Source organism: Cinclus cinclus, chromosome 5, assembly GCF_963662255.1.
Source record: "Cinclus cinclus chromosome 5, bCinCin1.1, whole genome shotgun sequence".
Classification (NCBI taxonomy): Eukaryota; Metazoa; Chordata; class Aves; order Passeriformes; family Cinclidae; genus Cinclus; species Cinclus cinclus.
In genome coordinates this window covers 27,095,886-27,110,670 of record NC_085050.1, presented here as the reverse complement: position 1 = coordinate 27,110,670, position 14,785 = coordinate 27,095,886, and the positions used below count along the sequence as shown (strand labels likewise).

Here is a 14,785-nt window from a genome sequence, read left to right as displayed (position 1 = left end):
GATCAGTCACAAGGCAGATCAGAAGCTGAAGGCAGAGGAATCATTGCTGTTTCCTGGCTCAGGCCCGGGAGCACAGTCTCAAAAGACCAAATCCTTTAGGCCGACTGCCTCAGTAAATTAAAAGCTTGGGACCAAACTTTACATGACTCCATACTGATGGATGGCATAGACTTAAAAAGACATTTCTACATATTTCTTGCTTCTTCACTGTATAACTGACTCATACAATGGAATCAGATCACTTAGGTAGCATCTAGAAAGGGAGCTCGGATAAACTTCATCACAAAATTAATGGGGATGTAAAGAGGAACTCATCCAGAATTTTGTGCTGCTGACAAAGGCCACTGCAAACAAAGCAGAGAATGAGGTTTCTTCCTACTGGACAGGGAAGAAGATTTCTTCTACCAGACTGTGTTCTCCTGCTGCACTTCAAATTAATTCCGTCTTCCAACATTTATTACCCTATTATTTGGGGGGGTGGGGGGGTGGGGGGGGGGAGGGGGAAAAGAGGAGGAGTGGGAAGCAAAAATAATGCCTTCATTGATATTTACCTTTAACAAAAACATAGTAAGAGGAGACAATACTCCCTTTGCTTCTGCATGTGTATCTGCCTATGTCTCTGACTGTTGCATTTTTGGTGTACCACTCTTTCTCATTGGAACTCCTTGCTTTTGCCGATGGGTCCGAGTTCTGGAAATTCCAAGTCACAGGTCCCTCATCATTGCATGTCAGCCTTAATTCCTCCCCTTTATTCACAACCCGTAAAGACTCTACATCAGACTGTGCGCCACCTGGAAAAAAAAAACCACAAAATATTGTCTGTCAATACAAAACTCTCTTTTTTTTTTCTGCAGCAAAATTATGATTTTATAGCTGTATATGTGCAACTAATATTTTGGGAATTATTTCTTAAAAATACTATGCTTCAATAGCACTGTGCAATTCTATAGACACCTTTTGGCTTGCAAGACCTTTGGTACACAGAGAAAATAACCAGTGCAGGTGGAAGCTGGCCTCTAAAAAACCTTTTGAAACTAAAGTTTCAGATGCACCACTTTCTGCAATGTTTTGGCTTTTGAATGGGAACAGACCCAAGCTATTTAAAAATTAAATTCAAGAACATATGAGTCTGATCCTACATGGCAACACTTTTAATCATTCTTTGTCATTTACTCAGTATGTTGCCAAGAACTTTTATCTTTTTATAACTGCTCTCTCATGTATTCAGATGCTCCACTCATACTCTTGAATTAGAAGTGTCCAGTTAAATGAAGGCATCAGTACAGGCCTTCCATACTTGCTTGCTTGTTTACGTGAAATGCCAATTCAGTATTTCCTTCATTAAAAAAATAAAAACATGCAAAACATTATTCAAGTTTCCACCCCAATGCTACCAAATTAATTTCACCAAGACACCAATCTTCCAGTCACCAAAGCTGCTCTAAGTGACCATTTAGCTTCTTTGTCACGGAACACGCCTTAACACAATGTTTTAAACCTACACACAAAATATTTTCTCTGTAAAATAAGCAGCTCCAGTTCACAGTTCCCAACCACTTCCCAACTGTCTACGCATAGAAAGGTGCACATTCAGGCTTCCTTGGCTCTACTGTTAGGGCAAGACAATCAAGGGTTTGCTGAGTTAGCATACTCATGATTTGAAAGTCTTACTGAGCCTGCAAAAGTGGAGTTCATAGACAGAAGTCCAGAGAAACTCTCACGGTTTCAAACCCACTTGAACGTCAGAAGAATATATGCAAATACTGAGGTGATTTTGCAGTAACAAACCTTACCCCTTTCAGAGTGGCTCTTCAGTGCCACGAGTAATCCTTACCTTACAATAACTGTGCTGTTTGCTCATATCACACAGTTGTATAGGACTGTACAACATTTGTGTGTAGTAGCAGAGTCATGACAGAGAAAATACTACTTGTATGCAAAAACACACTCTGCAGCTCCATTCAGAGGCTGAATTTCCCTACCCACACAGATAACAACAGACGTTCAGGAAAAACAATTGGATAATTACTTGGGATGAGGTTATACACTCCAGACTTAATTCACTCATCTCACAGCTTTAGTAGTTCTTAAGGTACACAACGGATTAAGACCAGGTCAGGTAACTGCTCCTCTTCCTGACAAATCCACCACAGAGTAGGAAACAAAGGATGGTCAGACCACCTGCAGAGACTAATTACTTTGTTCGTTTGTAGTTTGAAAGGAGCCCTCCCTGGAATTACAACTTATCAGTGTTAAACTCAACTGGCACTCATTCTTCCAGTGTCACCAAGCAATTTTTCAGGTGAGGTCCACTAATCCTGCATATATGCTTCCATGACAGAATGCGTAAAAAACCATCCTAGAAATAAAAATTGCGAGAAAAAGGCAAAAAAACCCAACTGTTAATTTCAAATCTGCTACCTCAAAGTGCAGGTGAGTGTCTGAGCTGTGGCACAGTAGCTCAAACAAGAAGAGTGAAAGTCCAAGGTCTCAGAAGAACAAGTCCCAGCCAGCAGTGGCATGGTAAACAGGAAATTTGGAAAAATTCTTTGTCCTGGGCAAGGAGGCGCCTGGCAGCAGGGTTAAGGCAAGGAGACCTCTAATTTTCAAGCCCCACAGATCAGAGGCAGGAAATTTTGGCATGCGAAAAGACAGAGGGCAGACATCTGTAAAGGGGTCCTGAAAAACCATGCGGGTCCTTTATGGGGACCTCTGTGGAAAACTTCTCTGCTGCTTCCCACAGACAACAGGGCACTTCAAGTGACAAATTACATGAGCTGCATAAAACAGCGAAAGTGTGGTGTGGTATAGCTATGCAGGCAATACCTTAACAGACGAGTCAGGGAGGACTGAGAAAGCAGATGTGGACATCCTTCGCTGGCATCACTCCATGCCTGCAGCCAGCAAGGTCTCAGCTTGGTCCCTGCCAGGGAGGTGCACATTTAGCTGGACTGGGAGGGCCCCCACTGCCCACTGGCTCGAGGAGCACAGTCCTGGGCATGTCACACAGACCCTGCCATGGAGCAAACACCAGCGTGTGCCCTCACCATGACACAGAGCAGCCCTCCTTCCCCAGAACAAGGTGATGTACTGCCATGGCTCAGCCTCAGCTCCCCAGCCCTGGCACGATGCAGGCAGCAGGGATGGATGAGCACACCAGCCTGCTGGCCCCACCTGTGCTCCCCCTCTTCCAGCAGCTGCCTCAGCTGCAGCAAGAGGTGGCTTCATTCCAGTGTCCAGAGCTACATGGGGAACAAAGTCATTTACTTGCCCCTGAGGAAGTGCCAAGGCAGCCTGGCTTGCAAAACTGCTCCCTCCACTTCCCTCCTGGGTATTCACCAACAATGACACACGGGCTAAGTGTAGGCTCCAGACTGCCCAGACAAAACCAGCCTGGACAGTCCTGGGGACAGACACCGGGCTACTCCTCCTTCCCAAACCCACCTAAGCACCCACCCCTAGGGCACAGGGGTGGGGGAAGGTCAAGTGTAGGGTATCACCAAGGGGTTTGCAGAGGAAAAGAGACCCATTAGAGATAGCAGTGTAAAGATTAATGCAATAACCGACCTGCTACCTGAGGAAGGATTTGTCAAACCATACATATCACTGTGTTGTGTGTAAATGCTGACAGGTTCTGCAGTAACAAACCCTTCCCCTTATGGAGGTCAGCTCAATAATCCTACAAGTACCTCCATGTCCCTCTGATGCACAGCACAGCTTTGTACAGCTGGACTGGACATGTAACAGCCATGCTCAAAACCTAACACCACTTGCATGCAAAAACACACTCTGCAGCTCCATTCAGAGGCTGAATTTCCCTACCCACACAGATAACAACAGACGTTCAGGAAAAACAATTGGATAATTACTTGGGATGAGGTTATACACTCCAGACTTAATTCACTCATCTCACAGCTTTAGTAGTTCTTAAGGTACACAACGGATTAAGACCAGGTCAGGTAACTGCTCCTCTTCCTGACAAATCCACCACAGAGTAGGAAACAAAGGATGGTCAGACCACCTGCAGAGACTAATTACTTTGTGGTCTGGATTTTGGAGGAAGCCCTTGTTCTCTCCCCATCTCACTCTGATGAAAATTTACCAGTGCTAAACCAAATAGACAGGTCCACCAGTGCCTGTTTTTCCAGCACCACCAGAAATTTTCCATGAGTTCCACTAATCCTCTATATAAACTCACATGACTGAACAGATAAAGAAGTATCCCACAAAAATATAATTGCCATAAAGATTAGAAAAACATAATTTCATATTTTTATGGAACATTTATGACTCCTACCTACTCTTTCCCCTAGTTCTCGTCCTACCATTCCAGTTAGGAGTTCAAGTATTTGTAACACTTACTAGCAGGATTATCTAGCAAGTTATTGGGAAGTTTTTAAAGGTAGTAAACAACACAGGAGAGCCTGACCTGTCAAGAGGCATGAGAAATACATTATGTAGAAGAGCTGGGAAAAAAAAATGAGGAAACTAGCACAATGTGATGAAGCATCACCCGTTTTGAGAGTACTTTGCTATGGTTCCTTTTACACCACCTATGAATTCTCAGCAAAACAATTTACAAATTGAATAATGCCTTGTGCAAAAGATTCCCAGAGTGTAAAGGGTTTTTTTCTCTTCCCTTCTGAAAATAATGTCTCTTCAAAAAAACTATGACAGTGTAGGGACAACCGGCTGTAAACACAATGACTATTAGATGTGCTTCGTATTATGCACCAAAATATCATCTGTCTTCAAAAAGAGAATTAAGATGGTGTTTAGAAAGATGAGAATTACTTTATATCTTCTTTTTGGAGGAATAATTAAGTGACATAAATCTGAGAGTTTAACTAACAACTTGTAATCTGGTGCACTAATCCCCACAGCATGTGTCCATCTGCTCTCTCCTCATCTTTTCTCAGACTCGTGTCTGAGACTGCTCCATGTGTATGGCACCGAGTGATGGGGCTCTTTCCAGGCCCTCTGTTGCTCTTCGGGACTCCAGCAACATCAACCATGTAAACACAGCCACGACACCAAGACTCATGATTCAGGAATCAGTTGTGTTGGCAGTATATATGCTAGAGATAGCAAGGGATCTCCAAGTGCCAAACCCCATGGGATACAGCGTCTGCTGTCCCCTCCCAGAGCTCTGCGTTCAGCCCAAGCGGGATCATGGTTTTTACCAGTTACTGAGCAATGGGATGGAGGAACCCACTGCTGTGTCCCCACTGAAGTTTTCCAGCTGTGGGTATGCATCCTTACTTTGTTATCTACCCCACACCTGGGCATGCCTCCACCCTCTCTACCACTTCACACCTTTGAAAAGGAGGTAGAGTACTATTTCAATATTCAGCTGAGTGTCCCCATCTCAGAGAGGCCCACCTGACCACAGGAACAACTCAGGACAAGGAGAAGAGAGGAAACCTGTCTTCTACCCACATGGGTCCTGTGGTCTCCACTGGGGCAGATGATCCCACTGTTGATCACAGATTGTGGATCCCACCATGATACATTCAACATTCCCCACACACTGCATAGCCCAAGTACCACACTGGGATTCTGGACGATCCTCTAGAATTGTCCTCAAGGGCAACTAGAGGGTGTAGTTATTATATGCTAACAAAAATACACTGATAATGGCAAATATGTCACAATTTTAAAAAACAAAAATAAACTAATAAGCTCAGAGTTGTACAGCTCAAATTCTGTTTTGGATGTACTAAATTTGAGTCCTACAGCTGAAGAGCTTCACTTCCACAACCCTAACTTTTCCATGTAATATAAAAAACTTGAGTTAAAAACTGCAGTGCTGGGATCACTTGAGAACAAAGCTGTGTAACTGAAAAAAAGAATATATTATTATATTAAAATGAAGGGAGAGGGAGGAAAGAGGAGTACAGCAGTTGTAAATTCTGCATGCAGAAGGAACATCTGGAAAACCAGGCTGGAAGAATTAGAAAATCAAACAGCTCTAGATAATACTGATAGGAAATGCAGGTCAAATTGCAGGGATATGATTAAGGACAGCAGAATGTTCCTGTAACAATTAAGGGATGTGCAAACAACAAAAGCTCTAGCTAAGGAGTGAACCATCCTGGGAAAAAAATACACTTAATGCTGGAGCTTTTCAGCCTCAATACAACACTGCTGTAGCACGGAAGAGCACATCAGGTGCAAGTCCACATCAAGCTTGCAAGCAACTGGAAACCATCTCCAGCTGCCAAGCAAGCAAAGGATGTGGTCCTGCCATGGAGTAAGATGAAGAGTCAAACTTTGTGGATTTTATTCCCAGCTCTGCCACAGATTTCCTGCACAAACCTTAAGCAAACAGGTTAGTCTCTCTGTGGCCCCTTCCTCTTTCAACTCTTATCTAAACATTAAAAGGAACAAGAAGTTTGTGGCAGCTCTAGAACACAACAGATTGCTTCCAAAGAAAAATAAAACAAAAATCCCTGTGCCTTATCCCATGCCCTTCCACTTTCAAGTTGTGTCAAACATCACCCAGGGCAGAGGCAGAGTGTGGCTTCACAGCACAGTCACAACCTGATCACATCCAGTACCAGCCTCTCTGCCAGGACTGGCAGTGCCCTGCCAACAGGTTTAGTGCAGCTCAGCAGGGGCAAATCCCTCACCCTGCCTCCCCAAGGGCTGGGACACACTGAAAGGGCATGGCAAGCTCTTCTAAGCTTCTGCCTTTTCTCCCTTTTCCCCTTTGTCTGTAACCTTCATAGTCATCATCATTTAAGCTGTACAAACACTGCACAGTGAAAACAGCGACCTGACCATGACCTGATCCTGACCATGATTTCTAAAGCAGTTAACGTTTTTCTATCATAAATGCACAGAGGACCTAAACTTCAAGTGACAAAATGTCCACAACTTTTGTGTAAGACTCTGGGGATTGGATACAATTGAAGAGACTTTTTTTTCAGTGCCTATGCATTCTGGGCACCGGCTTCATTTCAAGGGCTATCACACAGACCTCACTCACCGTGGTTTTTCATCTACAACAACATAAGAGAGCAGAAACAAGAGATATGCTTTATCAGTTAAAGTAGCAGCACTGCTGTAGATGCCATGGTCCAGGGATATCAGCAAGACACGGCTTGCAGGGAAGTAATATCCTTTTTCAGCATACCCAGTGCTGCAGGAAAAAAGGAACATGTTTTCAGACACAAGTCTCCTGCAGGTCTGAAAGAAGAGCAGAAGCAAAACCATTTCTTTTACACGAGTGCAGAGGTCCTAGCCAGAAGCCTGCTCAATCCTCACTGGAGTATTTACACACAGGTCTAATTGAAGAATATCACCTTTCCAGCTCTGTCTCCTATTTGTTAAAGCCACTATGACAGTTGACGTATGCTATGATGGACAAGAATGTAAGATCCTTTCAATTACATTTTCTTTGTCCTGCCATTTCATGCCCCAAGAAAGAATGTAAAGTGTCAAACTTGCATGTTAATTGCATTGAAACAACTTGAATTTACTCTGATGCATAAAATCTCCCAGATTTTTAGAAGGAGAGATGCTATCATATGCTTACTTGTTTTGTTCCACTTCACTAAACAGACACTCTCCCTTATGCTAGATGAAAAGTTTAGCAATGGCAAATGTCAGTTTTAAATTATTTGATCTGAAAGCTACATGAGATCCCATTTCAACCAGGCTGTGGGGGAGAAGGTGGCTAGCAAAAGAAACCATCCACATGAATACCCACACTAACGTCTTCCTCAAAGACATAGGTCAAAAAATACCCAAGACATGACTGACCCTGCAACTGCCATGGACTCTCAGCGTACCTGAATGACACAAATCCTTGCTGACCCCTCTCCTCTGCCTCAACATCTTTTCAGAGACTGAAAAATTATCTGTCACTGGACACATACTTAAGTCTAGGCTGATTACGCTTCCCTGCAGAACGAAGCGGTTTGTTTCTAACCCATCTCCCGGGGTCGGTGCTATCTGCTGACCAACAGACTCTTCAATGCCGTGTTTTCCAAAACGAGAAAACAAAGAGTTCACAAGCTTGTGCTCACTCTGAAGTTTTGGATTCTTGGAAACCAAATATTACTAAGCAGAAGACCAGTGTAGAGGAAAAATGAGGGCTTTGACTTTTACCCAGCTGCATGAGGGCAATCCTTGTCTTCCCACCCAGCCCTGCGTGCCCCCTCACCCACAAAGGGAAGGGGGCAGAGGAGGGGCACCGTGGGGAGCAGGAGGCGAGAGCTCACCAGCACAGCACTCAAAGGCACAGCCAAGCTGACTCCATCTGCAAACAGCATCAAGGAGAAATGAAGATCTCCCACACAAAGAGCAAGTGTGGAACCAGCCAGCTGATTCCCACTCACGGCAAACCCAAGAGAAAAAGTGGCAGAAGCTTAGAACAAAGGTTGTCTTTATCATCCGTGGAGGCATGGGGAACTGCGGAGGCTGTGACTGTGAGGCACCCTCCTCTGCAGTGAAGCCCCATGGTAACCTTTCAGCTCCACAGGCCACGGTTGCACCTACGTGGCCTGCCTCATGACACACCTCATGCCCTGGCAGGGCACTTCACAGAACAAGAGGCATTTGGTGCTTACCACTTCAGAGAAAAGAGCTCAGGAGACTGAGTGGACATCCAGCTACACCTGGAGAGAGGTTAAGCACCCCCTTAGAACAAGATATGGTGAATCGGGAAGAGCCAGTATCAGAGACTATAACAAGAAGACAAATCCAGCCAGCTCTATAGACCCTCTACATTCCAGGGTCCACGAGAAACATTGACAGAACCTTCAGGCAGGATAACCATGAGCACCTGGGACAATCCCTGCTTGTGGGTGGAAGCCAGCAGATCTTCCTGCAGGGGGTCTTGTCGCACCAATTAGTGATGTAGCTAACAGCTTCAGAAGCAGGCTTAGCAGAGCAGATTCCTCACACGACCTCCACAACCATGCGAGAGCTACCCTATACACAGAAGGGCAACACTCCCTCAAGGCCAGGGGCTGGGGGAAGCAACTGCACCTTCCAGAGACAGACAGACACACCTTCCTCTTCCCACTGGCTTTATTTCCCTTGCTGGGGTGAGGAAAATCCAGCCATGCAAACAGGCTATTGTCCCTACCTGCTGAGCACCTTGCCCTTTCTGACAGGCATCCCTCACTCTGCAAATAGAGCCATTTGTCAAAGGCAGACATGTAGCTGAATATAATTCTAGTCCAGCACACAGAGTAACTGGCTACAGCAGGATCAAACAGCCTGTTTCCTTCCAAGGCTGAGTATGGTATCTCCCTGAATCCTCCTTTTCTGAGAAGTCACAGCTTTGGGGCTTTTTCCTCTTGTTTCAGGGCTTGTTTTTTTGAAGGAGTACCATGTGCACTGCAGTAGCCCAGTCACTTATCTTGAAGCACTATGTGTGACAGCCTACGTGAGGTGATTCATTCACTTCATTATATTACATTGATGCACTATGGTCTCCTATACCTAAACTTCCCATACTTCCCACCATGGAAGGAATCTACAGGCAATGTATTAATGAATAAAACCAAACCCAATGCATGACTGACCTGCCAGGTTGTTGTATTATTTTGGTTTGTTTTTGTTTTTTGTTTTTTTTTTTAACTAGAATGGCCTGTGCTTACAACTCCCTGGTATTCTCACTCAAGGAGAAATACAGAGTACAGCTAAACATGTATGTTTACAGACAAGCAGATTTGAAAAAAAAAGAAAAGGCACTTGTCAGTACTGAGATTTATATATTTAGATTGATCCTTACTCTTACTGAATTACTGCCTTCTTCCCTCTCATTTCCAAAATTACTTATTAACCAGCTGTCCCAGAGTTAGTTTTGTCAGCTGTAAGACACATAAATAAACAAATTAAGAAGTAAGTATGGAGAATGATTCGAAGGAACGAAAAAGCACACTAACACATAGTATTCATATATATTCATATTCAGCTGTCATGCACCCCATCTATTCCTTTAATGGCTCTTTCTTCTCCCTTCTCTTTGCTGACATTTACATTAGAAGGTGCAGTGTCTTTCAACTTCCATTTTGAACGAATGTTCCCTGTAATGAGCAACACAGGCTTGAAAGCATGTTTTCTGCAATGCAATGAAAAGGTAATTTTAACGAAGAGAAATGAGAAAACTGGAGAACAGTAAATCGTTTTGCAATCTGAATTAATGCCTATTTGGAAAAGACTCAACTGAGGAAGGAGATGTAAGACTTTTGGCAATGCGAATTCTAATTATTTCAGGTCTTGGCAGTAATTTTATCAAATAGTAGCAATTTCATTAAAAGGTGCACTGGTAATCATCTACATAAGGCCTCCAGAGGGGAAAATATACCAATAATTGCATAATTATGTTATCACTGCTCGTATGATGGACCACATTAAATACCACAAAGAGGAACACTGCTTTTTACTTTCTCTAGATATTTAGTTCAGTACATTTTCCTAGAAGATTATAGCAATAAACAAGACTTTCAGATTAACATATTCACCAGATTTTGCAGAAAAGACACAGCTATCTCTTATGTCCATTATACTTTGTATTCTCTTTTCCTTCACTGAAAGAGCTGACAGATTAATGAGAAAAATTCTGGTTGTAGCAATAAGATAGAGTATTTATATAGTTGTGCTACCAAAATACATGTCATTGCATCATGTCATGCAGACACATGGCACAGGATCCATTTAAGAGGCAGGTTTTAGGATATTTCCACATTTGTCCATATTAATTAAGTGTACCCATTCAGAGATTTTTGATGAGCCTGCAAGAAGTTAGATTTCCTTTGTCTGAATAACACTTCAGCTTTTCTATTGAGATGCTGGCAAAAAAAAAAAAATCTTGCAAAAGTGTGGTTTTACACACAATACCAAACCTAATGAGTCGGTTTTTAGTGAGGTAGCCAGTATATTAGATATAAAGTATCTTTGCATATGCCTTCTCAAACTATGACTAGGACAGTTTCTAGGGGAGTCACTGGCACATTTTTTTTACAATACACTCAGGTGAAAAAATTCACCTCAGAAAAATCACACCAACACCCAGCAACATCTGTCACTGATGTCATCTTAGATAGAAGTGCTTTGAACACAGAGACTCGGATATATTTCTGACAATTCAGCTTCATTTCCTCAGTCTTCTGCCAATGAGATAAATAACTCAGCTGTTGAACTCCATCTCCAGTATCACAGAAGTCTAACTTGCAGTTTTTGCTCTTAAATTGTATTTGATTTTCTAGTTTACGTATAAGCCTTATCAGAAATTGCATAGACATTGCATACATATATTTAGGTAGCTGTTTACTGAAAAGTAGTCCTCCTCCTTCCTGCTCCAGGATAGATACACAGAGGACTAAATGTGAGTGCCAGCTTAAACAGGGAATCCCGTTTCAGCATCTCTTCTGAATATATCTAACTTATAGGAGGAGACCAGAAACACAGGGCTTACTTCTGCTCCTTCCATTTGACCTCTTTTATTGTGCTACATACTTCAAATCCTAGGTATGATAACATTAACACTACTACAAAGTCAGCAATTTTATGTATAATACCTGGAAGTCAGACGTGCTATGGAATAGGAAACTTCTTAACAGCTTGTGTTAAAATGAAGACTATTGGGAGGAAGCTTTTATTTTGTGGAAGATAACATGATTTCTCTTCGAAGTACAAAAGTTATGTTCATCCAGGCATAGAAAGCACTTCCATGACATAGACAATAGCAAACAAGCATCAAAAGTGCAGAAGAGAATCAAACAGCTACTGAGCAGCAGAAAATTACTGCCTCAGGATCAGGTCCTAGCACAGAATTGTATATAAAGGTATACATATAGAACCATTTCAGGTAAAAATACCCTATTAAGCTGCATATTTAATTTATTATTACATGAAAAGTCAAACCACAGCATTTTTATAAAGCACATTTTCCTTTTAAAAGGTAAAAATTCTCAACAGTGATTTTGAAAATACAACAATGTAAATTTAAACTTACAGCTCCTCTAATCATTAAAAAAAATAAAAGCAAAAATTTATTCAAGCTGTACATTTGCTGTCAATATTTTGAACATACTACTGGATTCATCAAAGTCAGTCCCTGAGCACCTTTAGGCAGGTTGTGCTGCAGCAATAGACCAGCATTTGGCATCTGGAGCTTTCTAGCAGGTGCAGAGAAAATATTTTCTTTATTTTAGCTCATTCAGTACAAGTCAATTAAGCAACTAATCCATTCAAAGAAGAACTACTGATCTGGAGCTGAAAAAAAAAATAAAAGAATGTTTCTTTCCATTGCTATTCTAAGAATAAGGAGAGAATGACATGGTCTAATGCTAAAATTTTTGCAGCATAGCAATTAGAAGCCACCAGTTTTGACTACAGATAGGCCTTTCAGGCATCTATTCTCTATTTCAAAACATTTCTCAATGAGTTTTTTCTTCTGAACTGGCTGCCTTCTATGTGGTGCTATTTTTTATCTAACGGAAGAACATTTCAGAATTCTTGTTTCCTTCATTGTAATCGATGCAAATCATCAGTAAAAATCAATTATCTAATACAAGAAATGTCAACATTTTCTATTTTCATACTAAAACACACACACATGAAGAATCAGGATCAGTGTATATATAACAAGCTACATAATTGCTTAAATACAGGCACAGTGATTAATCAAAGTAAGTATAACATTAACTGCAAAGGCTATATTTAATTAAAACTATCTCAATGGTAATAAAAGAGGTTAAACCTTTCTTTGCAAAATGATTAAGTACAAATGCAAAACAGTTAAAATGAGGCTTACTGTTGGCTGATTTAAATCGTGATTAAAATCAGATTTACAATGCTTTGAATCAAATTGAAGCACATAGTACAGGGGGAGGTAACCATTTTATTGAACCTGCATTTCTCATCTGCAGTCAGATGTCAATTTTATGCATCATATCTGGAGGAAATGCAAACAAGTCTGAGAGGGCTGAGAAGAGGAGGAGAATAAGGAGTTACAGAAGACACTCCAAAAGAAAATGTTGGAAAACATTTATCATAGAAAAGAGAAGCTGAAGGGTTTATATTGTCAATGTGTAAAATATTATAATAAAAGGGGTGGTGATGTAGTAGTATAGTAGTTCATTATACCCAAAAGACCAGGAGAATAAAAGCATGGAATTAAGCAAGGGAGATTAGGTATCAGAAGAAGCTTTTGACCTTTAATAACTATTTACAGGAAAAAACAGGTGGTAAGACTCTGGAGCACAAATCTGCCTTAGATCAGGTTAGAACAAAAGTCTGTGTGGAGATCTGCTCCATCTGACTACAAGGAAGAGCTGGAGACAGACCAGTTCTCTGCAGGTTTCCTCCAGCCTTATGAGTAAGAGTTCTATGGGAGCTTCCTAAAACCTGCCGTGTCTCTTAGAAACCCAGCTGCAGGAAAAAGATGAATGCATGAAAAAGTCAGATTTCATTCAGCAAAGAATGAAGTTTCCAGTCCTGAGGCCTGTAGACAAAACCTTCAACATGTGACATCCAGTGCAGCCATTAACTCCTGAACAAAAAACAGATCAGGTAAGAGAGCCAAGTGCAAGTTTCAAATCTCACGATACCTGTCAGCAGGAATCTAGTTAGTTCTGAATGGCCTAGGCATGCGAACACCCAAAACATTTCTATTACACAGCTCACTGGGATCTTCCATCCCTTCAAAGCATGCAGGCTCTGAATGACATGTTATAACCAACAAGCTTGACTTCTTTTTCATGTGTGGCTTTTGCACAATGCCTTTCTGTAAAACAAATCCACTCCAGCCTCCTCCAGACTGAACACTCCCAGCTCTCTCAGCCTGTCTTCATAGGAGTCTTGCTCCAGCCCTCTGGTCCCTGCTGAGAAGCATGGTCACCCAGGATGAGCAGAAGAGCACTGCCTAGCTTAACACAAAGACTGATAGGAAAATATAGGAGATGTCAGACTAACCTGGCATTTGCCATGCTTCTGAAGAACCTGCAAGAGATGCAGCTCTCTGATTTTCACATCTGCCTGCCACAGTTTTCATCTCTTCTTAACTTAAATCAGCCCATGCACCCTCTGTATCACTTAAGACTTACAACTGCCAGTGCCTAGCTGACCAGAGAATTCTTCTCCATATCAGATATTTGATTGTGTTACATGATTACAGATTCAACTGCAAAGATGACATTTAAAATTATAGACATTTAATGCAGTCAGCTCCCCCAGTGACAAAAAAAACCCTGTAGCTCCTAATGTTACCCAGTGATGCTTCATTTTAGTTCAATTTCCAGAAATGATCCCTATGGAGCAGCCCAGAAGCTGCATAGTATGGTAGCAACATTATAAACTTCTCAGTTATTTAAATGCCTTTTTGCTGTTGAAGTCAAGAGCCTTACATTCTGTAAAAACAAACTATCCTCCCCCAAAAAAGAGACACAACACTTTTGCAACATGAAAAATATCATTAAAAATCCATTAAATCTGAAAACCTGTGTTTTCAGAATAAATCAATATAATCCCCAAGAGGAAATCCACTGAGAGAATAACATTTACTGAGCTTTCTAATTGGTATCCCCGAGAAAACAGGAGTCACATTCTCCCCTCAAACACAGATGTTTACACTCTCCTTATGCTTTTATCACTAACGGCAGCAATCTTGGCCAGTGGACAAACAACACACTTCAGTTGTCATCAGGTTTGGCAGCCAGCCAAGGAGACTGCTCACACACGTAAAATTACGTTCATTTATGACGGTTTGCAGGATTCATTGTCAAACAGGGTCCTAGTGGAAAAAAAAACCTTTTAGTTTTGTAAA

At 41.8% G+C, this 14,785-nt stretch overlaps 1 protein-coding gene across 1 annotated transcript in view; it reads right to left on the bottom strand.

Moving 5' to 3' along the window:
- The window catches only part of KIT (KIT proto-oncogene, receptor tyrosine kinase), a 52,936-nt gene that overhangs the window by 34,069 nt on the left and 4,082 nt on the right, over positions 1-14,785 (bottom strand). The window contains exon 2 of the mRNA XM_062493518.1: positions 552-791. Coding sequence (XP_062349502.1) covers positions 552-791 — 240 coding nt within the window. The remainder of the gene's footprint in view (positions 1-551; positions 792-14,785) is intronic.